This window comes from Sceloporus undulatus, chromosome 4 (assembly GCF_019175285.1).
Source record: "Sceloporus undulatus isolate JIND9_A2432 ecotype Alabama chromosome 4, SceUnd_v1.1, whole genome shotgun sequence".
Taxonomy (NCBI): Eukaryota; Metazoa; Chordata; class Lepidosauria; order Squamata; family Phrynosomatidae; genus Sceloporus; species Sceloporus undulatus.
Window position 1 is genome coordinate 83,691,620 of NC_056525.1, and position 27,375 is coordinate 83,718,994.

Sequence of the window (27,375 nt, forward strand, 5' to 3'; positions counted from 1 at the left end):
GCATTATCCTCATTAACAGAAACTGATTCACTTTCACCATTTCCCCTTCAAATCAGTAAATGCTTCATTTTTGTACAGAGCCCTCCATTAGGTAAGGTGGGAATTATAATTAAAAGTCAGGAAATTGTCAATTATTTAGGCCAGGATCCAATGATGTACTTCTACCGGATCCCACTGCTTTTGCTAGAATTGTTTATCTCTTCTGCAGCCCTTATGAATTCAAAAACCAAAGAGATGGGAAACCCCTTGGAGCACATTTCTGGCACCACAGCAAGCTGGAGCAGGAAGATGATAAGAAGAAAGGCCTAACTGTGGTACATCTGGATACACTGTTAGATTGTGGTCTTAGTTTATTATCATGTTTTACACCATTTGGATTTTTTATTGTCTCAGGTGATAAATGATCTTGAGCCATTTTTTTCTTCCTACCAAAGCTGGGTTATACAGAATGACATGTTGTTGTTGTGACTGCTGCTGTATTGCTGTTATGTGCCTTCAAGTCATTTCTTACTTATGCCGTCCCTGTCACGGGGTTTTCTTGGCAACATTTGTTCAGAGGGAGCTCTGCTTTTGTCTTTCTATTGAGATGAGAGCTGACTCATCCAAGGTAACCCAATGGGTTTCCATGACCAAGCAGGGATTCAAACCCTGTTCTCCAAAGTCATAGCCCAACGTTCAAACCACTATGGCTCTATGCAGAGCTACATGCTAGAAGATTATTTATTATGCAGGATCCTCTGAGGACAAGGCATCATACTTGCTTCTCTGTCTTCAGCCATTTTATTTTTATAAAAACCCTTTGAGGTATGCTAGATAGAGAAAGAAAGGGTGACAGGCCCAAGGCCCCCTGGTTTACTTAATGGTCAAATCCCCAAGCCACGTTTAACACTAGTAATTATACTGAGATGGTAAGACTGTGCCTTGGTTTGCTAGCATTATGCAGTTTTCTTACATCACTGAAGAGTTCCTGAAGAGAAAGGGTGATGTTGCAAATACAATCTGCTTCTTCTTGGCCATCGAGAATCTTCTCTATTTCAGCAACACTCTCCACAAACAGTCTCCCATCCATTCCAGACAGGCCTTTTGTCATTGTTGGCAGTAACAGGTTTACGTCCTGGACAGGGGAAAGGCTTTGTAGTTGAAGAGATCTAGCTGATCTCATTATTGATAACAAAGTATTCTGATATTAAGTTTGATTTTTGACATAGACCAAATACATAATCTTTAAGGAGAAGAAAATGAAGGTCCAGAAAAAGCACTGGAGGTGCAAGATATTAATTACAGCAAGAAAAGTCCAACACCCACCTTCTCCAACTGAGAATGTCCACTAAATATGACACTGGATACATTCTTCCTCACCAGTGCTCTCCACTGAGTTCAGTGGGCTTTACGTTCAGATAAGTGTGTCCAAGATGGCAGCCTTAAAGTCTTTTCAATAGCCTTGGCTTCTGAGATGTTTTGACAAGCGTAATTTAGTTTTATAAACTGACCCACATCCTCACCTTACACCTTTCTTTGATATGATAAATGTTTGTGAACTGTGTGACCATAATGAAGCAAAAGAAAAAGTTAAACAAGATTTGTAATTGGTTAGGGGGATCTTAGACATACAGAGCTGGAGTATGTGTGCCCTTCCTTATATTATTGGATTATAACTCCCACCATCCATCATTACAGTCTATGATAGCATTCAAATTAAAATGCTATCTAAGGTGCTGAACCCATTTTGGGCACAATATTCAGCACTTGAATAGCTCCTTTAAAGTTCAGTCTGAAACCAGAAGTGGACTCACTGTCCCAGTGACATGGAAGCCACCAGTCACCACTGGGAGAATACAACAAATTAAGATGTAATGTAACATAATGTAATATAATCTAAATACTATAATTTATGATGTTTAATTTTATAATAAAATTGTAATGTTCCACAAGCTGATAGCATAATATATCATAGTGTAACAAAAGGTATCTCTGGAACATACATACATACAGTACAACTCCCACAACAGTAGGGTGATCTTTTGGAGTTGTACTAAACAAAATTAAAATCCAACAGCAACATTTCTGCAAGCACTCTTTTACAATATACACAGAAGCAATTAAATGGATATGGATGTACAGAAATTTGACTAGGCAAAAAGGAGAAAAAGAGTATCAGCAGGCAATCTGAAATGAGGGAGTGTTCTAGGCAGGCACTCAATAAGTGGCTTTAATTTCAAGTGCTCAAATGCTGTAATAAGACTAAAACAACTGCAATGTTGGTTAAACAGCACACTAATTTGTTGTGATTTCCAGGGCCTTTCCACACTATAAAATTACAGCACTGTGACTCTTAAGTGCCATGGCAACATCCAAAAGAATTCTGGGATTTCCAGTTTAGGGAGTTATTTAGAATTCTCAGCCAGAGACTTCTTTTGCATTACCAAACTACAAACCCCAAGGATTTTACATGATGCAGCCATGGCAGTCAAAGCAAAACTACAGCACTGTAATTGTACAGTATGGAAAAGTATCTGCTGTTGACTGAGCATGCAGTTGTCCAAAGGTGACAAAATTTGAGGCTTAACAAGAGAGGGGTAGTTGGCCATGCAGCACAGGGTCTTATGACTCATTCCTAAAAAACTAGATAAATAAAATTGTTGTTATAACATAGACAGTCATTTGTATAGGGGTATACAATCTTCTGAGTTCAGTGGCAGAAAGGACTAGTCCTTTTCTTTTTGGTTTGAGTACACTAGTATCTTCATGCAACACACAATGTGATTCTAATTTATAGTCTCACTTGCACTAGCCAAGAGATTCCAGTGGATCTTCTTTGCAAAGCTAGAATCTGGAGTGACTCTACTGGTTCCCTGAGTAGCTGATTAAATCCTCAATTATTTTTTCTGAAGTTACCTTAAAAAGCCCAGCTAAGTTACAGGATAGGACTTGTCATTTACCTTTCTTGGCCAGTCTGCCATGCTAACCAGTCCTTTAATACACAATGCCCTGATAACTGGGATTTCATTCATCAGACCTCGATTCAGGCGGTGAAAAGAATACTGTTCTGGAAGTCTCCTGGCCTCTGGCATATAAAGAATCTAAAGGAAAAGTACAGAACAAGAAAAAAAAATTGGCTGACAAAGAATTGCCTCTGCTAGCTTGTTTTGACATCCCCAAGAAATCATTTAGATGTGAAGATGCATTACACTTGTCCCTCCTTTTGACTAGGGTTAGGGGCACAAGACCACTGTGAATATGGAAAAACCACAAATAACAAAATCACCATGTTTTTACCTGAGAGGACACCTCTCTAGGAATCTAGACACTGACCATAGAACTGCACTGGAGGAGCTACAAATGCCTAGTAAAGTATTCTCTCTAGGAATCTATAGGTATTTCAGTGCAACTGTTAAAGTTGACCATAGAGTTGCACTGGAGGACCTACATATTCCTAGAGAGAACATATTAATCAAATCCGTGAATAATCAAATCCGCAAATATCAAAGCTGCAAATATGGTGGGATGAGTGTAGTTTGTTTCTGGCACTTCATTTTCAATTGCACCCACCTTTTTACACTGGGGTCCCATCACATTTCCAAGCAGAAAACAAACAGAATATACAGCTATTCTTGCGTATCAAAGGGGATATATATGATTTATGCTGAATTAATTTATACTGTGCATTAGGGCTCAATTACAAGCACAAAGTTTTTTAGCCAGACCTGTCAAATAGCCACTGACAATACACAACAGATTCACCTAACAGCATGGTCACCACATTTACAAAACCATTCTTGGAGGCAAGGACAAGCTCTTTCTAACTCTGCAGAGGTTGCAGCTCTTACTTCAATGAAGAAAGCTGTTGCTGTGATCTGGTGCTCCTCATCACCTCGCTCCAAGAAGGGAACCAGGAGGTACAAGATCCTCTGAAGGTCAAAATAATAGGAGTTTTGAAGCATGGTTCTGGTTAGGACACATATCACAAAGGTGAAGCTTTATTGTCAGCAGTTAACTCAATGCTTGAGAGAAGATTCAAGAGCATTCTATGTACCATTGCCTTTTTTTTACTACTCACCTCGCAAGAAGGCCTACCCCTCGATGGTGATCTTCACAGCTGGTGAGCAGTTCCCAGCCTTGCTCCTTCTCGATAACAGCAAACTCATAATAGCACCTCACAGATAGGAGAAGTGTCTTCAGTGCCATCACAACATAGCTGAATTCCAAACCCCAAAATGAGATCCATCAGGGAAAAGGAGTTACACAGCGGCCTATTACAGACTGCCAAAATAAAGCTGCTTTGGGTCTCTTTGGAGGTATGCTCTTTAAATGATGCATGGGTCCTAAGAGTCCAGAGATAGCGCCAAAGCCACACTCCATTCCTTAGCACTGGAGTGCAGCTTTGGCGCAGCTTCCGGATTCTTTGGATGTATCCATCATTTAAACAGCATACCTCCAAAGAGACCCGAAGCAGCTTTATTTTGGCAGTCTGTAACAGGCCAGCGATTCCAATTCTATGATTCTATGAAATCTCCAGTTCAGGTGTTCCTCTCTCCTTCAAATTCATAATCAGGCTCCCTAGCTAGCAGAAGCTGTTGACTCCAGTATCAGTGGGGTGGTGAATCTGTTCTGGGATTTGGTCTGAACTTGAAAAAAAATTATCTAAGGTGCTGAAGGTTACTCACAAAATAGGTTGAACATCTTGAACAGCTCCTTTAAAGTTTGTACTAAAATCCAAAACAGATTCACCACCACACTGACATTAAAGCCACTATCCTATCCTACCCCATCCCATCCAGCAGTAAGAAAATAATGATAGCAGGCTATTTTACAGGGTCACAGCACCAAGATAAGTCTCTAAATCAGTGCACTTAGAAAAATGCTGTGTGTGCTGTGTGCATGTGTGAAGCATTATTGAATCCAGTCCTACAACTGAATTGCATCTGGAGGACATAAGAACTGGAAGAAAAAAACACACACACATGCATTCAATAACAATACAAAAACTCCAGGTTTCAGGGGCTTAGCATGGAGTGCTTCCTCTTCCCTTCATAAATCTATGCTGGCTTAGGTTGGGGAGCTAGGGAGCTGGGAAGCAATATATGGTAACTCAAAATACCAATTGAAGCACCAGAGTTCCAACTATCTCAAAGGCCTTCTCAATTGTATTAGGGCTTCAACTACATCAGGGGCATTGTCAGTTAATTAAATAAAAATGAGGATATTAAAAATGGCAGCACCCAGATTTAGCTTTTTTTTAAAAATGGGAGACAGGTTTAACTGGTGGGAAGGCTGCTAGAGTATAGAGACCATTCAGCTTACTAGTATTCCCACCAATTATCTGTTTTTGTGCGTGTACACAAATGCACGCTTAAAGGATTAACATACGACACAGAACTATGTCATTACAGTGCAGTACATCCCATCTCTCTCAAAAGTGTCTGGCACCTACTATCACAATATCTCTTACATTTACCTCACAGGCTCATACTCCTCCTGAGAAACTGTGATCCCTATAACATTGTGCCTGATATTATAGTGTACTTGAACAAGCAGTGCCATCAGCAGTCGAGGATAGATATAGAGTGCAACGTCTGAACATTTCGGCATTGATAACAACTTGCAGAAAGCACTGGCAGCCTGAAAAAAGAAAAGGCACATTGTAGAGACATCCTTTCCACAGAGGCCTAATTTTTAAGCAAGGAGGTTATTACTCCAGCTCCACATAGTTTTCCTTTCCTAAGCTAATTTCATTAGAAAGCTGAAGATGTTTTAATGGAACATGTTCTTGCACAGTCAATGCCCCTGCATCGTTTTAATAGCATTGTCAAGTTGTGTTTATAATATAGTACATGATCAAGTTGCCTTAAGATAAAGTTGTCTTAAGATAAGGGTCTGTTCTTATGCACTGTTATAGAATGGGATGGTGGGATGTTAACACTCAGGAAATAGCTGAAACTTAGAAGCTGGGGTTTCCTCTTTAATAGCCTGTGTTTTTTTTGGGGGGGGGGGGGGGGGGGGGGGGAGCATATGTAGGGATAGGAAAAAAAGCCAGACTATCTTCCCTTCAGACCATTCTTCACTAGAAGAATACATCCTGCTTTAACTCAATTCACATGGATGCAACACTTTGGTCCAAAACACACTGCAGAAATAATCCAGTCTGAGACCACTTTAACTGCCCTGGCTTGCGTTAGGGAATCCCAGGAACTGTATTTTATAGTGCCACCAGAGCTCTCTGACCAAGAAAGCTAAATGCTTCACAAAATCACAGTTCCCAGAATTCCCAACGTTGAACCACAGCAGTTAAAATGGTCTCAAACTGAATTATTTCTGCAGTGTGTTTTTGACCCCTTTAAAAAGTCAGCTTCAGCACTTCAGTTAAACTGTTGGTTTTAGGTGCAGAAATTTTAGGATGAAAAATCTTGATGGACTCTTGGATCTTTAGCTCACATTGTATATTAATTTGTAATTGGTAACCCAAAAGAATGCTTTTGAGTATGTGTAAATTCCTTCCCACCATATCTAATATTCAGAACTTAGAAATACACTAATGTGTTAGCATTAATCATTATTTTTCACATTTATATAATGTGTTAACTCTGGGGCAGATTTTAAGGATAGAACACTATTGATGCACTACATTTAAAAAACCTTCTCACACACACACCTCTTTAAAAATAGGAGAAATGTTAAAATGACATCCCAAAAACCTTGAAATGAAATTGTTGAATAATAAATGCTATGGCAAAAATAAAAGTACCATGTCACTATTAACATTAAACTGTGAGGGAGGAATGCTGCTGCCTCACTTATCCAAAAAAATTTTATGTTAAGAGTAATGCTTTTAATGTATTACTGCCATGTTCCACAAATAACAGTGCAAGCATGTATCTGAGATTACAGTATAGGCAAGAACTAAAAAGGTGGTTTCTAAGCAGAATTAGAGAGCAAAATATTTGAGCTGTCTGAAACCTTTACTTTAAAGACTGAACCTGATATTTTAACTAGGTTGGACAGAGGCCTTGTTTAGATACAAATATGTAAAAATATCAGGTTTTAACTTTAAAATATAGGCCACAGTCTAAACAAGATCTCTGTGTTCAGCAATTGATAAAATAAGGATGCAACTCTTCTACTAACATGTTTTTAGCTGAACCACAAAGTGCTTTGTGAGAAAATGAAACTATCCTTTTCTTATAATGTAACATGCTAATACTATGTATTCTATATTATTAGCTCCTTTGTTTTTAATTTTTCTTTTAATTGTAATCTCAGCATATATCCTTCATATATAGTTTAATGTTATAGTATTTTCTGCACAGGAAGTATTTGTTAGAACTGCAGCAGTATCACATTTATCATTGGAGTGAGCTTTGTTGAATGACCCAGCATAGCTCAGCCAGCGAAACCCATTGGGTAACCTTGGGCAAATCACATGACGACACATGCCTGACTCCACCCCTCAGGGCCCCTGATGATGTGTGCCGCTCCAGATGGCGCACGGCATCATGATGTGCCTCCAGCACTGTGTCCAGATGATGCAGCGCCGAAGGGGCACCATATAGCTGCACCACCATGGCTATGGCGCTCTTGAAAGGATGGATTGGAGCTGAGGCGTGAAGTTGCTGTGGCCCCTTAGGGGCTATCTGTCGAACCTCTATGTCTCATTGGAAGACAATGGCTACCCCCTTTATGGTCAAGAAAACCCTGTGATAGGTTTGTATTGAGAACCAACATGGCATAGTAGTTGAAAATTGGACTATGATTATTCACATCCCAGTTCTGCCATGTAAATCCACTGGGTGACTTTGGGCAAGTCAGTCTGTCAGCCTTAGAGGATGGCAATAGCAACCCCCCTCTGAAGAAACCTGCCAAGAAATCCCCATGTTAGGTTAGCGTTACGTTTGTGTTAAGTCGGAAATGACTTGAAAGCACAGAACAACAACAGTTTGCTTTAAGGTCTCCATCAATTGGAAATGACTTGAAAGTGGACAACAATTAGCTTTAAATTGAATAAAAGCTCCTTCTGAGCAAATACATAAAGGTTTGTGCTATTTCTTTCTTCCTTCAGCAGATAATATCTGCTTTTAAGGCGTTTCCAACTTATGGTGTTCTAAAGTGACCCAATCACAGGATTTTCTTGGCACTTTTTTGACAGAGAGGAAGTTGCCATTGCCATCCTCTGAGGCTGAAGGATTGTGACTTGCCCAAGGTCATGAAGTGGGTTTCATGGCTTAGTAAGGATTCAAACTCTTGTCTCCAGTCATAGTCCAACACTCAAACCACTATGCCACACAGGCTCTCTAGCTGATAACTATTTTGTTGAAATGATATACTTGTTTCCTCAGCTTACAAATTACAGTATGTACAAGTAAAGAAACATTATTGAGTATTATATCTAAGAATATGTATATTAAAATATTAGGGACATGGCTTCCCTACCAATATCTTCAGTTCCAATCTCCGTGTTGCTGACCTTGGCAGTTTCAGTAGTAAGGTAAGAAGAGAGAGTGTACCTCTGCTCACTTGAAGTGAACATCTTCACACAACCAGTGACTTTGTTTATCAGGATTCCATTTCACATGGGTGTGTGTCTTCTTAAGCAAATGCAAATCAATGTTACTTTCAACACAAGGAGGTTAGGGACTGAGAGAAACATCCAGGGGAATTTCAAGGAGACACTGGAGTTGGGGCCAACATGCTTTCCCTCTCTCCCTCTTTAGGAGCTCATTTAAACAAACAAAAAATTAACCATCAGTCCCCCACACTCACTTTTAATGTGAAGGAGAGGAAGGTTTGAGCAATTCCTTACCGCCAGAGGTGTGGTATAGTTTCCTGTAGCCTTTGGACTCAGCTGCAACTTTTTCAGTAGTATGTTCACAAGAACAGTTATCTCAGAGTCTGAGCATGTTTTTGCCAACACGTACCACATCTCAGCGGAAAATCTGCAAGTTCAGGGCAGGTGGAGGAAACAAAGCATATTTCAGCTTGTATACTCAAACTGTCATGCTTGCTTACTCACTCATTGGACTGCAGTAAATGAAGTCCTAACGGCTTCCTCAGAGAACAATAATAGCTTCAACAGTGGGGTCAGATGCTGTCAATGGAATATGATTATATTTTACATGTTATGCTTAAGTAACTCTAGCATAATTCCACGATTAGGACCAATTAAGATTTTTGATTCATCTTAATTTAGACACATCACAGGCACACAAGAGCAAGCAGGTTTTTGAATATAATGTTCCTTCAAGTTGAAAGTTAAGAAAAAAAACAATGAAACAAAGTAGGAAGGAAAAACACAAATTTGTCAAGCCTTATGGAAAAACCCCAGTCTGCAGTATGCAAGTGTATATGTGGATGGAGATCGTGCTGTGCAGCCTTCAGATACCATGCAAATAGGCCATGACAATGGAGATGCATGAATGAATGCATCTCCCTTTCTATATTTAATCTTCCCATACTAGCTGTGAAGTAGAGGAATGTGATGTGGACTGGGGCCAACACAAATCTGCAATATTTATGTTGTTAAGAGGGATGATCTTTTGATATTTCTTCCAACTCTGTATTCTTGACAAGTTCAGTCTGGCAGATTCAGTCTGCCAGTCAAGAGAGCTTGTCCACTCTCTGGCTTGCTCTGTGGTTTTCATCTGCTGCTGCAGTAGCATAGCAGGACCAATAGTTTCCCTACTATGGAGTAACCACTATGTCACCTTACAGTATTAGCAGAAGACTCCCCAGGCAGTGGTAGGAAGGGCTGCATCTGGATTGAAGAAATAATGACACCAGTCTAACTGCCATGGCTTAATACTATGAAGTTCTGGGATTTGTAGTTTTGTGAGATATTTAGCCTTCTCTGTCAGAGAGATACAGTGGCACAAAAAACCAGAGCACTGAGTCATGGTACTTAAAGCAGTGTTAAACTGCATTAATCCGGCAGATGTAGCCTGAGGCATGAAATTTGCTGGCTCTTCTGCACTGTGCAGGGGATTTATCCTGCTCCATGGGAACACTAGACTTGGAACGAGATACACATGCATGTTCACTGGTAGCGCTAGGAGATCTATGTCTAAAAATCCCCCAGTCCATTTTTGTGAGGAAAGGTGGTAGTCATAAAGACCTTCCTTGTTTAAACTTTCTGCACTGCTGGTGTCAGGGTAGAGGTGGAATGTTAATTTTTACTGTGATTGCCTAAGTAATTAAAGAGTGAATTCTGGACCACGTGGGCTGCACTTCTGCTTTACATGGAGCTATGAACCTGTCAATTACAAGGAGCTATGTACCTGTCAATTGGAAAAGGACAGTTTAGCAGGGCATTGCATACTTCTGCCATGTAGGTATGAGCCAGGCTTGACATGACTCCCAGCATTATCTGTCTGTCCCGGAACTGGTAGATGGAACCAAGCTGCTGGTAAATCTTATCCACAATTTCTGGCACCTTAGAAGAAAACAAGAACAACAAACATATCTAAATGTGTGACAGAGTTCACATTTGCAAGGTAAAAATCAAGTGTTGTACAGAAAACAGATACTTAACTTCCTTCCTAGAAGTCAGCAGTTGGTACAGAAGTTAACTGTAAGGAAAGCTTTTTTTATGGCTAGATGTAATAACCTTTACTTCTGTTTTAAAGAATTGACTGACATATTTTGCAGAGAGTTACATTTCCAGGGATCAGAGTGAAGCACCTTCCTCGCTCAATTGATTACAAGTGTTATGGAAAAGCAATAAATAGTTAGTTTGTTATTAGTATCACATTTTTTTCTGCAAGGAAGAGGAAGAAGCACTTTTGGGATTCTTTGTCTTCAGTTTCAAAATAACTTGGATGGCCTTGGGAATTATATACCTTGACAGAGGTGTGGGATACTATTTGCTGCAAATTGTCTTGGGCAGGTCCTGTTTCCAAGAGTGAAAATGTGTGAAATTTGCACACTATGTTCACTTTGCTTTTTCCCAAGATTGGTGCAGACAGCTCACAAGTAATCAAAGAAGTACTGATGCAAGAGAGCATTTTGAAAGCCCCAATAGCACCTTGTCCTGACAGTGTAATGCAAGATATATGGTCCTTCCCCAGGGGCAGGCTCCATGTATCTCTTTGGTTATAAAAGATTAGTGGCAGCTCTTGAAACACAGCTTTAGTCATTGCTTGGCTTTTTTCTCCTACCCTTCCTCCAAACTCTACCTGCTCATGCAATTTCTGTTTGTAGCACTCCATGATGACCGATGTGATGGTATGGGATGTTGCAGCCGTGTGCCTATTGGCTTCCTTTAGGCAGTCTATAGCTGTCAGTAAAAGATCTGCCATCTGTTTTGAGGTGAGATGTGGCTCAAATTCCTATTAGAGAATAAACAGATCAGCACCATGTGACCTTCCAAGTGAGAGACACAGCTAAGAAGGCAGCAGTTGCTACAGAAGTGACAAGGATTCCTTATTTTAAGGAGGGGATGGGTAATTTGTGGCTGTCAAGAAATTCCTCTGACTGCAATACCCATCAAACTTTGACTTAGCTAGTTAGGTTAACTAAAGATGATGGGCATTGGAGTCCAGCAACTTCCACACTTTCCCCCTCCTCATTCTAAGATATCTCTGCAGAGAGAAACATGGCAGAGGTGGAGCTTCCATGGCTTCTAAACACTGGGGAAGTAGACTCAAGTCTACGAAAGCACATGCTACCAGCTTCTTTCTTTCAGTTAGTCTCAAAGGTGTTACTAGTTCCCTTTGCATTCTAAACCTTGTTGCATCCCAATTCCCATTACTTCTAGCCAGCCTGGCCAATGGAGAAAATTGACGGTAACAGCAGTTCATCTGTATCTGCAGGACAGAAGGCTCTATATCCTCCAGAATAAAGACTATGTGTGGTTGCAAATGTTTCAGTGTTTATCAGTAGATTCATCTGAGTTCTCTGGGATTTGCTTCCCAGTAAATGTGTCTAGGATTGTTGAAAACGTATGCTCTCAATATTTGCTTTTATTTATGAAAACCAAAACTGGGCACAAAACCCACAAGCAGCTTGATCCCCTAAATTTGGAAGCACCAATGAGGTCAATGGGGCTCACTCCTCTGAAATGCGTGTACAAAGGATTATAGACTATTTTCTACAGAAGGTGGCAATTATAGCCTTAAATACCACCACAAGAGACTATGATGTTTGCTCCTTTTTATACCTTACAGGACTAAGATTAGATGGGTTCTCTACGATGAGCTATATTTTGCAAGATTTCCGTATTTCATCAAACACAATACTGATTATTTACCTTAATAATTTGAATGACATTTTGATGAGGTCTAACAGGGTTGTAAATGCCCAAAATCTGTTTAGACATTTCATATTGCTCTTCTTCGAAGGAATCAGTTGTCATTTCCGTGTCTAATCAAAAAGAGAGAGATTTATTTTTTAATGTTTTCAATTTAATACCTTCTTCCTTTTTTATATTTTGTGCTGTTGTGAGAGTGTGCTATCTAACTGCTGTGAATGAATCTACAGTTTGGAGAAAAGAGGGCCAGAGTGACTAATTAATGTCAAATACAGTAGTCAGTAAGTTGCATGGGCCACACTTTGCTTCAGAATGGCCATGAAAAAGTAAAAAAACAAAACAAAAAAACTCTCCTTGATTTAGACCTATTTGGAAGACTTGGCCATATCGGTAGCTAAAGGTGGGTCTTGAATTAGGTCCATGAGAGGGAATGTTGAACAGAAAAAGGACACAAAGTGACATCAAATTAATAGGAAAATGAAGTTTTCACCATGGAAAGCATTAGATTTTTAGATTTTTATCTGTAATTTTAATGGATGGAATTGTTTAATCCTTTTTTAAGGGGGGAGGAATTGTATATATTGTATTTTTTAAAGGTTGTACGCCGCTTTGATTGTGGAAACAAAAAGCGGGATATAAATTAAAGTATTATTATTATTTTTATTTATTCTGAAGTTCTGGTATGTTCATCTGGGAAATCAGATGTAGGGAAATCAAATCTCCTGTCCTGTTAGCTTGACTCAATCTTACACTGTTTGCCTTCAGCTGAGCATGACTTAAGTTTATTTGTAAGTAAACCAGAGATGGAGTACATCCAGCACTCTGAGGCTAAGAACCTACTCTGTCCAGCCCATGGTAAGAGTTCTGCTTGTGGTACTCCATTATGGTTCCCCACTCATCACTGCCAGGATTCACAGTTTTCTTCTAATAGTCCCCTGAATATTTATTCCATCATTGGTGGAGAGTGGTGGGGAGAAGAATTGGAGAAGTGTCTAAATGCTCCTACAGCATTTTCCTCTGAGATCTACCAGGGTCCTCTGGAGATCTCAGTGGATGATGAAATCACCCTGCATTTGGCTAGGGAAATATAGCCAGATGTGTCTACAATTCCCTACACTCTTCACCAGTAATGGAATGGTTCTTTGGGTGGTGGGACTGTTTCAGCAAAACTGAGTCCAGGGTGGGCTTTGGTTATTCTGGAAGGTAGAAATGGATACCAATTTCCACAATGACCAAAAAATTAAACACATAGACATAAGATAGTCTTATACTAGTATATGTCACTAACAGGATAACAGCCTTAGTATTGTATAAAATATGGGCAAGTGTATCCAGTGTATCCAGCACTGAGCCAGGGCAGTTAAAGCAGTCTCAAACAGAATTATTTCTGCAGTGTTTTGGACTCATTTCTATACGGTCTTGGTAATCTAATATAGTATGGTCAGAGATGTAGTTTGTGGATTGATGCAGTCCATGAACCATCAGATACTGATCCCCAAAGAGTTCTCAAGAAAGCAAGAAACATTTGTAATCCATGAGCACAAATATGTACCCTTCCCTGGTTCATGGGGGGGAGGGGGGGGGAAACGACTATTAGTCCTCCACATTAGATAGTTTAAGAAGCACTGCTTTAAGGAGTAACATTAAAAGGACTTCTTTTTTAAATTATGTTTTAATGCAGACTATTTGCCTATTAGTTTTCCAGGAATTATTTCTCAAGTGAGAACCATATACCGTACCTATTTCTGGCCTTCTTACTAATGACGTTCCATGCAACTCAAGCAAATGAGCCATCTGATTCTCTGGGCACTTTGAACACACCTTACTTTTTCCTTAAAGTAAGCATATAAGGGGCTTGGATTATGTTAGTTTCTGCCTTGTGAATTTATGATGTTTTGTGTATAGAATTTATTCTTTGCCTTCCAACACAAATGTTCTCAAAGCAGCTTACAACAGCCACTTAAAGCCATATACTATAAATACACAAACTAATATAGTAGCATGTCAAAGTAAAATAAAAGAAGAATAAGAAATTCCAATGGAAATAAACTAATGGCTAGAAAATGGTACGCTGTTCAATAAACTATAGTTTGATAAACCTACTCCTCTTATGTAAATACACACGGAATCTTGAATGCTTCTCTCTTACCCCTTTCGTGCTGTATGAGGGAATACAGGAAATATAAGCCTTCCATAGCCTGTTGGCCAATCTTCTTTTTGGGGTCATTGAGACGCAGGCACAGCTGACTAATCAGAACCCCCAGCCTAGGACATTTAGGTGACATCTGAATGGAGATATTGAGAGTATTGGCATTTGATACTTAAGGGAGGGAAGGGATTTTTGCACTGCCTGAAGGGACAAAGTGCCTATATTTAAATATAATGGTGTTTAATTTGTTTATTTATATACAGCTATTCCAAAGATCAGAGCGGTGAACAGCAAGTAAGCTAATTAGCAAGTAAGCTAATTTGCCCCCAACAGTCTGGGTACTCATTTTAGCGACCTCGGAAGGATGCAAGCCTGAGTCGAGCTTGGGCCCTTTTGCTGGTCTTGAACTCGCAACCTTGTGGTTTTGAGTGAATGGCTGCAGTACAGGCATTTAACCACTTTCCCCATCCCCACACATACAATTTGTTCCCATGATAATCTGCAAATCTGTAGCAGCAACAATGCAAAAAAGCACTTATGGTTCCTTAGGAGGCTACCTGCCTTTTTTGACAAAACGAGCTTTTGTATTATGTCAAGCCATAATAAGCCCTTTCCCTCCTCTAATCACATTAGGAAAATCCTTATTTGTATGCTTTTGGTTATCTCCAGCTGCAATCTGTTATCCTTGTTTTGTGCGGAAAGTAACCAATAGTTTCCACTAGTCACCAAACTTGCTAACATAACAAGGAGAAGAATGGTAGGTTTCACGTTATACAGTACAGGTTAAGTCTCCCTTATCCAAAATGCCTGAGATCAGAAGTGTTTTGGATTTTGGATTCCCCCCCCCCCCCCCAGATTTTGGAATATCTGCATATATATGAGATGAGACCCAAGTCTAAGCATGAAAGTAATTTATGTTTCATATATACCTTATATACATGCCCTGAAGGTAATTTTATACACAGTATTTTTTTAATAATTTTGTGCACGAAACAAAATTTGTATATATTGAACCATCCAGAAACAAGTTAGCCATGAAAAAAAAAATGATTTTGGAATATTTCAGAATTTTGGAAAAGGGAGACTCAACCTGTATACATTGAATACTATGCTAGTCTTTTTATAATGTTGCCCATAGCCTCTTCCCATATAGGCACCCTGACTTGCTTCACAGATCTGTGGGGCACTAAGTCATTTCTCCTCACAGAAAGACACAATATTCATGTTACAAAGCTGTCCCTGCTTATCTACCTCCATCTTCTGTCCTAAATATTTGCCTGTTTTGCCAAACTCTTTAGTGTCTTTAAGTCACGTGTATTGGAATACATCTTACCCTCACAACATCTGTTGCTAAACTACCCCAGGCCAGATGGCACTCACATGAAACATGGGGCAAGTGGCTGCAAATTTTAACAGGAATACGTAGGTGTTCACTGCTCTGGCTCGTTCGTGTGCTTGTGCCGATGTCATCCAGGGTGCTACTTGCTATAGAGATAATGGGGAGATATTGTTAGCAATGGTGTTAAAAATGCATGCTATTGGGGAAGATGTGAGAAAGACTTTTCTTCATAAATTATGTGGCATTAAATCACTAGGTTTGCCGCTCTTTTCTTAACACTTTAGTTGCCTCATTTCCTCTAGTTATCTTTCAGTTGATGGTATAGTACTTCATGGAGTCATTGTGAGGATAGTTTTACGTATGTAATTTGGGACAAGAAGAACTCCATGCACTTAGACCGAGGTTCTTTTTCAGAAGAAAAGGACATTTTCTTCACTTGTTCAAACAAGTGAAAGGGAACCAATACGTTACTGTTGCTTACTTCTAAGAGTAGAAACAGTTCAGTTGTGTTTCGGTTCTTTGATAAGAGGCACTTCAGCATTGCTTCCATAGCTTCCACAGTCTGGTTATACAATGCCTGAGAAGGAAGCAGAAGTTGCAAAACACAGCATAACATTAAATGCAGTGGCCACAATCCAACATCCCTTCAGTATAGTGCTAATATCTGCATGTGGATACTGCACCAGCATGATACAACCACTATGCTGAACAGTAACATTGCACAACACATATCAATCATAGAATCATAGAATCGTAGAGTTGGAAGAGACCACAGTCCAACCCTCTGCCATGCAGGAAATTTCACTCAAAGCATTCCCGACAGATGACTATCCAGCCTCTGTTTAAAGACCTCCAAAGGAGGAGACTCCACTACACTCCGAGGGAGTATGTTCCACTGTCAAACAGCCCTTACTGTCAGAAAGTTCCTCCTAATGTTGAAGTGGAATCTCTTTTCCTATAGCTTGCATCTATTGTTCTGGGTCCTGTTCTCTGGAGCAGCGGAAAACAAGCTTCCACCTCCTCAATATGACATCCCTTCAAATATTTAAACAGGGCTATCATATCACCTCTTAACCTTCTCGTCTCCAAGCTAAACATCCCCAGCTCCCCAAGTTGTTCCTCATAGAGCATGGTTTCCAGACCCTTCACCATTTTAGTTGCCCCCCTTTGGACACGCTCCAGTTTCTCAACATCCTTTTTGAATTGTGGTGCCCAGAATTGACACAGTATTCCAGGGGGAGCCTGACCAAATGACTGGGTACTGTTGTGCAATGTGCAGTGCATAATTGTTGTATGTGTAACTCCATGCCTGCTGCTGTCAGCAGAATATGTCTGTTTGTGCTATGACGTATAATTCCCAAATGAGTAGCACAACCTATGCACATAATGCCAGCCAGTGTCTGACAGTTGATTTAGCTAGTGGATTAGCATTCAAAAGTCAGCACAGATCTCTCTTATCAACCCCATTAAAATATACACCATTTGAACAATGATGGACAGCATGCTCTGTGTATTTTGTTCAAATGATGAGAGCAGCGTTCTCTTAAATCCAGTTTCAGGTTAGGAAGCCAATAGTTACAAAAGAACTACAAAGAAGCCTCTTCACAGCATAGAGGTTCAGCAGACCCAAGATACTATCATCAAATTCTGAAAAATGCTGATCTTTTAAAATAAAACAGCTTATTAAAAATGACAGTACAGTGGGCTCTTGGTATCCAGGACTCCCTGGGGATACCAAAATTTGTCCCATTATATACAATGGCATAGTAAAATGGTGTCCCTTATATAAAATAGCAAAATCAAGGTTTGCTTTTTGGAATTTATATTTTTGGAATATTTTCAAGCCATGGATAATTGAATTAATGGATAATGAATCTATGGATATGGAGGGCCAATTGTACATAGTGTCTTCCCACAATTCAAATGTGATGGAAAAAATACCTGCACATTAGCGTTTTCCTCATCCTGCCTTTGTAAGGTGTCAACTGAGGGCAAGGCAAAGATGCTGGCAATGCAGACACTGAGCAGTTTCTCTTTAGACCACAGAGATGGGTCCACTTGGCTGAGTGGGTGGTGGTAAGAAGACACAGAGAGCAATCAACATATACTGTAATTTTTTCTATGTAAATGGTATAGGTTATTCAATATCCAACAGTTTGCAATAACTAAGAAGAAAGGGAAGTTGGGTCTGATCTAACAAATGCTGTCTTCCAGAAGTGACTATCCATCTGTTGTTGAAATGCAATTCCCTAGAAGAATTTAGCATAGTCACTTTTTGGTTTATAATTCCCAATAGACACACTGGCTTTGAAGATTCTGGAAGTTGCAGTCCAAGCAAAAATATTTCCAAGCTTTGCTCCTATTAAGCCTCTCTAACGTGAGAGCTGAAGAAGCTGAAATCTAACAACTGCTGGAGTATTAGACATTCCCTGTGCTATAAACTGCTGGTGTATGGAAAGGCTAAAAACAAATTGCCATTGATCAGAATACTGTAAGACAGGGCATGATAAAGGAAAGGACTGGCTTAAAACTACTCTGAGTGGCTGAGACCCGAGTTCAGATCTTCCATGTCTAAATCAGAGAACTTAAGGGTATTCACAGGAAGATATTACACAAATGGTCAATTTTTCAACCTATAGCAATTCAAAAGTCTAGTAATGCTTAATTTTCCTTACATTGAGATAGGTATGTTTTGTTGGAAATACTGTCTCCTTCTGATGACTCCTTTACACATATTGCTCTTACATAGATAAATTGACTACTAGTCCACTTCCAGGCACGATTCAAAGTGCTTGTGATGATCTATAAAGCCTTAAATGGCTTGAGTCCAAACTAACAGAAAGTACTCTACCATACAAGCTTGCTCAGCCTTTGAGAACTGCAGGAGACCTTACTCTTGGCTGCATGACTTTTAAAGCATATTTAGTCCCCACCATGCAAAAGAGGGTCTTCTGGGTGGCTGCTCCCAAACTGTGTAATGTCATTTCAAAGAAGGCAAAGAAAGCTAAATCAACAAGGATATTAAATGACTGAGCTAGACTTTTCCATATTTTGATTTTATTCATTATTAGTGAGGAGATTAAAACTGTTTCAATTTCTTTATAAATTGAGCAACCAGTTTAATTTGTATTTTAATATATAACCCAATATATACATTTTCCCCCACTGGTACTTGTTTTTTAATATATTGGAAGCCACCTTGCATCCCAGTAATGGGAAAAAGACAGAAAATACACATTAATGAGAGTATCCCTTCTGTTCTTAGTCCTGAGGCCAACCCTACTTTCTATACCTTCCTTTAATATTTGTATGTTTACATGAGTCCAGGGGCTGTAATCTTTAACCCTTTCAAGACTGGCAAAAATATAGGATTAGCATGTGTGGGTAGGTGTAAATTTGAAATACCTTAGGTCCTCAATGAGAAGCAGTCCCTGACAGCGCAAAGCCGTGGTACGTGAGTCTATATGATCCAGTGGCAAGTCTGTAATCTGTTGCTGTGAATTTGAGATGCAAGGAATTGAAGTCTTAGTTTTTAGTAGATTAATATTTTCACACAGTACCTCAGGACTCAGTAGCTCCATATTTTTACACAGGGGGTTCTATTAGAATAATTAATGATGACCGAATCACAACATGGTTCCTGTAGATTGTATGTGTGAGTGAATATGAGACAGAGGTGTATTCTTTACTCTAGGGACAGTTTCTTCAACCTTTCTGTACAATAGTCCTAACACAGAGATCAACCTTTTTGTTTTTTACAATAGCCATAACACATAAATCAACTGTTTTTTACAATAGTCATAACACATTGGTCACAAATGGACATCTAAGCACCATACTATATCGCAAACCCACAGACCGATACACATACTTACATGCCTCCAGTTTCCTCCCTGAACACAGCACCAGACCCACAGTCTACAGCCAAGCCCTCCAATACAACCACATCTGCTCAGACTCACAAGATAGGGATGCCAAGCTCAAGAAATTACAACAAGCATTCCTCAAACTACAGTACCCACCACATGAAGTAAACAAACAACCCCCCCCCCCCACACACACACAAATAAACAAGGCAAGACTTGTACCCAGGACTGATCTATTACAGAACAGATTAGAAAGACAAAATGACAGAACCCCACTAGTGGTCACATACAGCTCTCAAAAGGGACCATTCATGTGCATCATCAATGAACTACAACCCATTCAAGACAATAATGCCACTCTTTCAAGGACTCTTGGTGGCAGACATTTATTCGCCTACAGACAGTTTCCAAACCTCAAACAGGTGCTCACCCACAGGAAGACACGTGACACAGATGGGGACACAAGTACTAAGCCTTGCCACAAACCAAGATGCCAACTCTGCTGGCACATTTCTCCAGGAAATGTCATCACAAGACCTAATGGCATCACCCATAATATCAGGGGGACTGTCACGTGCTCATCCTTCAATGTGATTTATGCCATACTATGTCATCAATGCCCATCAGCACTCTACGTCGGGCAAACAGGCCAGTCTCTGATCAAGAGGATAAATGAACATAAATCAGACATTAGGAATAGGAATACACAAAAATTGGTGGCAGAACATTTCCTGGGCAGTTTTCCTGGGCATTCCATTTCAGGCATCTCAGCGGTCCTTGAACAAAAGAACTAAAAAGGTAGATTGGAAGAGAAACAACAGAATTGGAGTTCATCCACAAATTACAGCCCCTCATCCAATGGACTTAACAAAGATTATGGCTTCCTGCTCACAACACTCTGAGGGCATCATGGGGGCATCAGACACCCATCTATTCTCCCCACTTACGGGATAGTTCCTATGCCAATCTGGATTAGTCACTTCATTTCCACACACAAAGACTAGTTTTCTATGCCTTTGTCCACAAACCGTTATAACTGGGCTTGCTACTTCATTTCCATAGGCAAAGAATTTTGAAATTCTCACATACCAATGGTGTGTGTGTGTGTGTGTGTGTGTGTGTGTGTATATATATGTCTGTCCCTGGCTTCCCCTCCACCAAATGCATCTGGAAGTAAACTGAAGTCTACAAAAGTGCATGTTGGCAACTTCTTTCTTTCAGTTAGTCTCAAAAGATCTCTCTACATACTGATTCCACACACTAAAATGACTATATTTTTGTATAACTAGAGAGCAGTATTAATGGCTTTAAGTTTCAGGAAGTTACGGAACTCAGTTGTTTGTTTGGAAATGTGTACAATATCACGCTATTAGTCTTGTTTTCACTGAAAATTGTTCACTTTCATTTCATCAATATTTTTTGTTTATGCCAAGTCCCTGCTCCACAAAAATCTTGGAATTGTGATTACATCTGACTCACCATTATCTGCTCTACAAACTGCAATTTCCCATAGCAATAGTTCTGACTACCATTCCTGTTCATCTTTGAACTGGATTCCTGAGGACCTGTTTGATACTAAGGAGAGATTAATGAAATTTCAGATTGCTTTCATTTATTACAATATTGGCTTAGAACATAGCTCATTCTATGTTAATGAGTCAAAGGAAGACCTTGTACTGTATGTTGGATGCTAGTAGATGGATGACCATATTCATTTGGCTAACTGCCACTGCTCCATGTTCAAACATATCATGGGGTTGGTCTGTGAGCTTGTCTGGCTTGGGAAAATTCTGGGGCAAAATATGATAATTAAAAGTTTAGTGTAGAATAGATTTTTCAGTAACTTGGAACATAATAAAAATACCATCCCTTCACTCCTGATTTTCCTCTAATCATCTATGATAAACTGACCTCCCTTACTGAAAGCCTATTGCAATTGAATGAGAAAAGGAGGCCAAAGGTTTTAAGAATCCCCCTTATCATAGATGTAGGATAGAATTTGTGTTGTGAGCCACTATGGAATAGTGGTTTGAATCCAGAGTCTGGGAGTTGAAGGTTCAAATACCCATGTAGCCATAGAAACCAAGTGGGTGACCTTGGGCAGGTCACAACCTCTTAGGCCTTAGAGGAAGGCAATGATAAAATATCTCTGACTAAGTCTTGAGTTGACTTGATCGCATGTAACAACAACAATGTGTGTGCACATACATGTATATGCAGGCAAAATAGGAGCCAGACAACTCTTCCAGTGAGTGGCATGGAGAGTAGAGAACCACCTATGCACATTAGGAGGGCTCATGTACACACTGCATTTCCATGGCTGAGAGTGGATTTAAACCCTGGTCTCCAGAGTCATAGTCCAACACTCATACCATGTTGGCTCTGCTGCAATATATACTACATATTAAAGTATAGTGCAGGGAAGGGTGAAGATTAGTTTTTAGATTAACAGGAACACATTCTTACCATTTCCTTATAATCATGTCGTGTTGCTCTTTCAGAGATTTGCTGAACCTCTTCTGCTTCTGAATCAGACAGCATCATTATATGGACTTCGCTGGAGGTTACTGAAGTTGACAAAATGACAGGCAAATAGAATATGAAAACAGTGCAGTTGCTGTGGAAATGTTTTCTGTTTGTGTGGTTAAGCTACCCTAATTCAGGAATTGGGAGCATCTGGATCTTCAGATGTTGTTGGACTGCAAATAGCACCATACTTCACCTTTGGCTATACTGGCTAGGGCTGTTCCCTGCTCCTGTTCTGACTGAAGCAAGGATCTGAGACAGGGGACTGAGCCTTACTGAAATTTACACAGGAATCCCTATTCTTTGTTTAGTTGGCTTTTTGTTAATGTTTAATGTTTTGCAATTTATATGAGGTTCTACTTTCTTCTAAACTGAGACAAGCCATTCAGATGCTAAACAGTTTCCGACTAGCAGACAATGATGAAAGTTAAGGCTGCCAATGGGATGCGTGCATCTCTGCTTCTTTAAATAGAAAGCCTTTCATGTTCACCTGTATTTAATAATAAATAATAAGTTGTTTATTTGTTAACCGCTTTTCCTACGATCAAAGCGGTGTACAATATCGTTAAAAAACACACATTAAGAACAATTACATATCCACATCTAAATACATATTAAAAGAAGTAAATTGAAACAAGATTAAAAACATATTATAACACATAAAAAACTATTAAACCATGAATTACTATTTATCAAGACAACGGGGGGGGGGGGGGGGAGATGGTCTCAGATGGAATTGGGAGGGTAGGCTTGTAGGAAGAGATGAGTCTTTAGAGCCTTCTTAAAGGCTTCTACTGTTCCACTGAGGCGAATCTCTTTTGGTAGGGCATTCCATAGAGAAGGCGCCACTGCTGTGAATGCCCTTTGTTATGTGATCGCCAGTCTCACCTTAGGGTAGCTAAGTAAGGGTTTTCCTGTAGATCTGAGTGTGCGGGGAGGATTATGTAGGGAGAGGCGTTCCCTCAAGTAACCCGGGCCCAAGCCATTTAGGGCTTTAAAGGTGATAACCAACACTTTGTACTGGGACCGGAAACGAACTGGCAGCCAATGTAGAGATTTTAAAATAGGTGTTATATGTTCGGACCTCGATGTCCCCATAATTAGCTGGGCTGCTGCGATTTGAATGAGTTGAAGTTTCCGAACCTGATACAAAGGTAGCCCCATGTAGAGCGCATTGCAGAAATCCAAACGAGAGGTTACCAGTGCATGTACTACTTTTTCTAGGTCCCCCCGGTCCAGACAGGGACGTAGTTGGCGTATCAGCCGAAGCTGATACCAGGCACTCCTGGCCATCGCATCTACTTGAGATGATAACTGTAGAGATGGATCCAGGAGTACTCCCAAACTACGCACTTTGTCCTTCAAAGGGAGTTTAATCCCGTTGAGGACTGGATGGGTAATTTCCCTGCCTGGGCTAGGGGAACCTATCATGAGTACCTCTGTTTTCTCTGGATTCAATCTGAGTTTGTTTTTCCTCATCCAGCCCATTACTGCCCCCAGGCAGGCATCCAGAGGAGAGATGCTGTCCTTAGTCACTGTATCAGTCGGAGACACGGAGAGATAGATCTGGGTGTCATCAGCGTACTGATAACACTGGGCTCCATGGCTCCGGATGATCTCTCCCAGCGGCTTCATGTAAATATTAAATAGCATGGGGGACAAAATGGCGCCCTGTGGAACGCCTGATGTAAGCCCTCTTTTCCGAGAGCAGCTGTCCCCCAGCCTCACCATCTGGAACCTTCCTGAGAGATAGGACCGGAACCACTGGAGCGCAGTGCCCCCAATACCTAATTCTCCCAGGCGTTCCAGAAGGATACCATGGTTGATGGTATCGAAGGCCGCTGAGATGTCCAAGAGCACCAACAGAGTTATATCTCCTCTGTCAGTGGCCAGACGGAGGTCATCGACTAAGGCGACCATGGCAGTCTCAACTCCGTAACCCGTTCTGTAGCCAGTTTGAAATGGGTCAAGATAATCGATTTCATCCAAGACTGCCTGGAGCTGAAAAGCAACTGCCCTCTCAATCACCTTGCCCAAGAATGGTAACAGGGAGACCGGTCTATAATTGCTCATAGATAGGGGATCAAGGGAAGGTTTCTTCAACAGAGGCCTTACGAGTGCTTGTTTCAAGGATGTTGGAATAGTACCTTCCCGAAGAGATGTGTTTATTATTCGATGAAGAGCAGATGTTATAACATCTCCTCCCTGCACGGTCAACCAAGAAGGGCAAGGGTCAAGAGGGCAAGTCGTCTTTTTCATGCATCCAAGGAGCTTGTCTACGTCCTCGGTACTCACAAACTCGAATTGATCCAGAATAACCTTGTTACCAGAGGCGCTGGATGCCTCTACTAAGGGTTCTGCTCAGAGACTGGCGTCAAGATCAGCCCTTATCTGAGAGACTTTGTCAGCAAAGAAGTTGTTAAAAGCATCACAGCAGGCAATAGTTGGTTCCAGTAAAGGGTTCTGGGTGGCCGGGGTTTGAGTTAATTCCCTGACCACCCTGAACAGCTCTGCTGGGCGAGACTCTGCTGACGCAATCCGTGCAGCACAGAACGCATCCCTAGCTGCACCGACTGCCACTCCGTAGGAACGTAACATGTTCTCATGGAGTGTTCTGTCAGATAATTTCTGATGTTTCCGCCAGTAGCGCTCTAGTCGTTGCGGAGCCCGCTTCATCTGGCGAAGATCTTCTGTATACCAGGGTCTTTTCTTAGGAGCGGGCCGGCAAGGATGCTCAGGAGCGATACTGTCTATAGCCCCGGTGAGATTCCTATCCCAGTTATCAACCAGGGTTTCGACAGCATCGCCATCATTCCCAAACATAAAACCCTCTAGGGCGTCTTGGAACCTTTTAGGTTCCATCAGCCTTCGAGGGTGGACCATTCTAATAGGTCCACCACCCCCGAGGGGTTTTTGGATAGTGGCATCCAGTCCTATCTTGACCAGGAAATGGTCCGTCCATGACAGAGGGGAGATGGCATTAATTCCAACCCACGGACATTCTCGGACTGTACTGAAGACTACATCGAGTGTGTTACCAGCACAGTGTGTTGGCCCTGAAACCAATTGAGACCGGCCCATGGCTGGCATGGATTCCATGAACAACCGAGCCGCACCTGTTGGATCTGTTAAGCCGGCCTCGAAGGGAATGTTGAGGTCCCCCAAGACTATAAGCCTAGGGGACTCCAACACCAGCTCCAAGACCAGCTGTGTCAGCTCGGCCAGGGAGTCTGTTAGGTTACGGGGTGGACGATAAACCAACAGAATCCCCGTACTGTCTTTGGCTTTCAGAGTCAGGTAAATGCACATTAATTTAGTTCCTTTGGTAGGATCCTATAGGATTTTGAGAACAGTGAGCTTGAGCTGTCTCAGATTTCTGAGTACAAAAGAGTAGTTAGATAATACACTCATTCTCCTCCGCTCCATTTGTGGACTTGGGAGTCTGTGGTCTCGACCCTTCGCGGAGGGCAAGAGGGGAGGGACAACATGGCGGGAGAGCACCACGATTGTAACCAATGGGGGTTCGAATATTTGTGTTTTTCCGGATTCACAGTGGGGCCCGGAATGGATCCGCCGTAAATTGGGATGGGCAACTGTGTTTAATGCTTCACACATACTGTGGGGTTTGAGGCTAAATGGTTAGAAACATAGGACATACTCTTTCCCTAAGCCAGGCCATTGGTCTGTCTGGCTGTGTAGTTTACAACTGACTAGCAATATCTCTTCAGTGTTGCATAAATTATGTTCCATAAACACAACTGTTTAAAAAATGTGTGGGCCACAGCACCACCCTCCACTCAATAATCAACTTTTCACTCACTGCACTATGCCACATCCTATTGAATTCTGTTGTGTGATGTTGAATTTCAGCAATGCTGTCACAAAATGAACGCAAAATTTCAATGCTAAATGAAAATGCTCTAACAGTCAATGACTTGGTTTTGAGTAACACTGTGCCCCTCAAAGCCTCCAGGAAGCATGTTGTTGTTGTTGTTGTGTGTTCAGGTTGTTTCTGATTTGTGGCATAGTTTTCCTAGCAAGTTTCTTCAGAGGGGGTTCGCTGTTGCCATCCTCTGAGACTGAGTGTGTGTAACTTGCCCAAGGTCACCCAGTGGGTTTCCATGGCCAAGCCGGGATTTCAACCCTAGTGTTCTTTATGTATATGCTAGGTGCCTGCTTCCTTAGTACCTTCTTTTAGAGACAAAATCCAATTTTCAGCCAACTGCAATTGGATTTTCCCTGCTTCTGATCCCCCCCCCCCCCCCGGGATGGGCAGGGATGAAGCTGGGCCAAGCACCAGTTGAAGTTGCTCACCCTTAATTTAAAAGCATGAATTTTACTTTAAGCCACCTTGGGTGTCATACTGAAAGGTAGGATATAAACTGAATAAAAATATCTAGATGACTGGATTCAAATGAGTGAATTACTTCCTTAGCATTAGCTGTTACATTGTCAAATATGCATTGGGAAAATTAATCCCTCCCCTACCCAATATTGTACTTTGCTTATTGTACTTTAATCTAGACTGTTCCCATTTTCCAAACCCTTGAAGTCCCTCTTCACCTTCAGAAATGCCTTGTGATGTGCAATTTTCCAAATGTATGCCAGCTGGGTGACTCTTGGATACTTCTCTCATGGTCCTCAGAGTGCACTGCTCAAGTGTTAGAGTTTCAGTTGACTCTTTATTTCCTGTGACAAGGTTTTTTCTTTTTCCCTCCATCTTGGGGATGACAGAAAGGAAAACTACCAGAAATGTCTCTGAATCTTGAGCAACTGGGAAGGCTTGATGGTATTCTCCTGTTCTGGTTCATTCATAAGGCATGGCAAGATCCTTTTCAAATATTCTGACCCATAGCTTGACCTCCAGATTCAGTTGTACAAGAATTGGAGGGAGATGTTCATAATGTGAGCTGTGTTCCTACACAAGGATCAAGAATTTATCACATGTTATTTTATTAGAGGACTTATAATATTTTGTCATGTGACAATAAATATAATACTTCTCACAATCACCCTGACACAATAGTGATAAAAGTGGTGTATTAGTACAAGTGAAAGTTTAACATGGCTGCCTTGCACTAGAAGTTCAAGGGATAATATAGCTCTTCTTCAAACAGCAGGGCAATAAAGAAAGTGAGAGCTGGCATTTTTATTTTTAAAAAATATAATTAATTATCAATTAATATTTTAAAAGAGATATTCTGGAAGCAGAAGGCTTCACCGCCAACATGTTATTTCTAAAGAAGAATGATTTCAGAGC

The 27,375-nt window shown here is 40.8% G+C and overlaps 1 protein-coding gene across 7 annotated transcripts in view; it reads right to left on the reverse strand.

Moving 5' to 3' along the window:
* Window positions 1-26,991, reverse strand: part of MROH7 (maestro heat like repeat family member 7) — a 34,953-nt gene extending 7,962 nt beyond the window's left edge. For 2 of the 7 annotated variants that reach the window (XR_006103460.1, XM_042462598.1), the window contains exons 1-17: window positions 26,679-26,991; window positions 22,056-22,156; window positions 21,069-21,164; window positions 19,129-19,217; window positions 17,665-17,785; window positions 16,205-16,300; window positions 15,765-15,869; window positions 14,385-14,520; window positions 12,236-12,348; window positions 11,163-11,315; window positions 10,266-10,420; window positions 8,795-8,927; window positions 5,456-5,619; window positions 4,058-4,195; window positions 3,828-3,975; window positions 2,940-3,080; window positions 953-1,114 (exon numbers count right to left, since the gene is read on the reverse strand). Coding sequence is in view for 6 of the 7 variants with exons in the window: in XM_042462598.1 (XP_042318532.1) it covers window positions 953-1,114; window positions 2,940-3,080; window positions 3,828-3,975; window positions 4,058-4,195; window positions 5,456-5,619; window positions 8,795-8,927; window positions 10,266-10,420; window positions 11,163-11,315; window positions 12,236-12,348; window positions 14,385-14,520; window positions 15,765-15,869; window positions 16,205-16,300; window positions 17,665-17,785; window positions 19,129-19,217; window positions 21,069-21,164; window positions 22,056-22,156; window positions 26,679-26,835 (2,208 nt within the window). In the remaining variant the exon portion in view is untranslated. Of the gene's footprint in view, window positions 1-952; window positions 1,115-2,939; window positions 3,081-3,827; window positions 3,976-4,057; window positions 4,196-5,455; window positions 5,620-8,794; window positions 8,928-10,265; window positions 10,421-11,162; window positions 11,316-12,235; window positions 12,349-14,384; window positions 14,521-15,764; window positions 15,870-16,204; window positions 16,301-17,664; window positions 17,786-19,128; window positions 19,218-21,068; window positions 21,165-22,055; window positions 22,157-26,678 lie in introns of those variants that run through there. The other 5 variants (XM_042462599.1, XM_042462601.1, XM_042462602.1 and 2 more) reach the window with 5 other exon arrangements.
* Window positions 26,992-27,375: the final 384 nt, after the last annotated feature.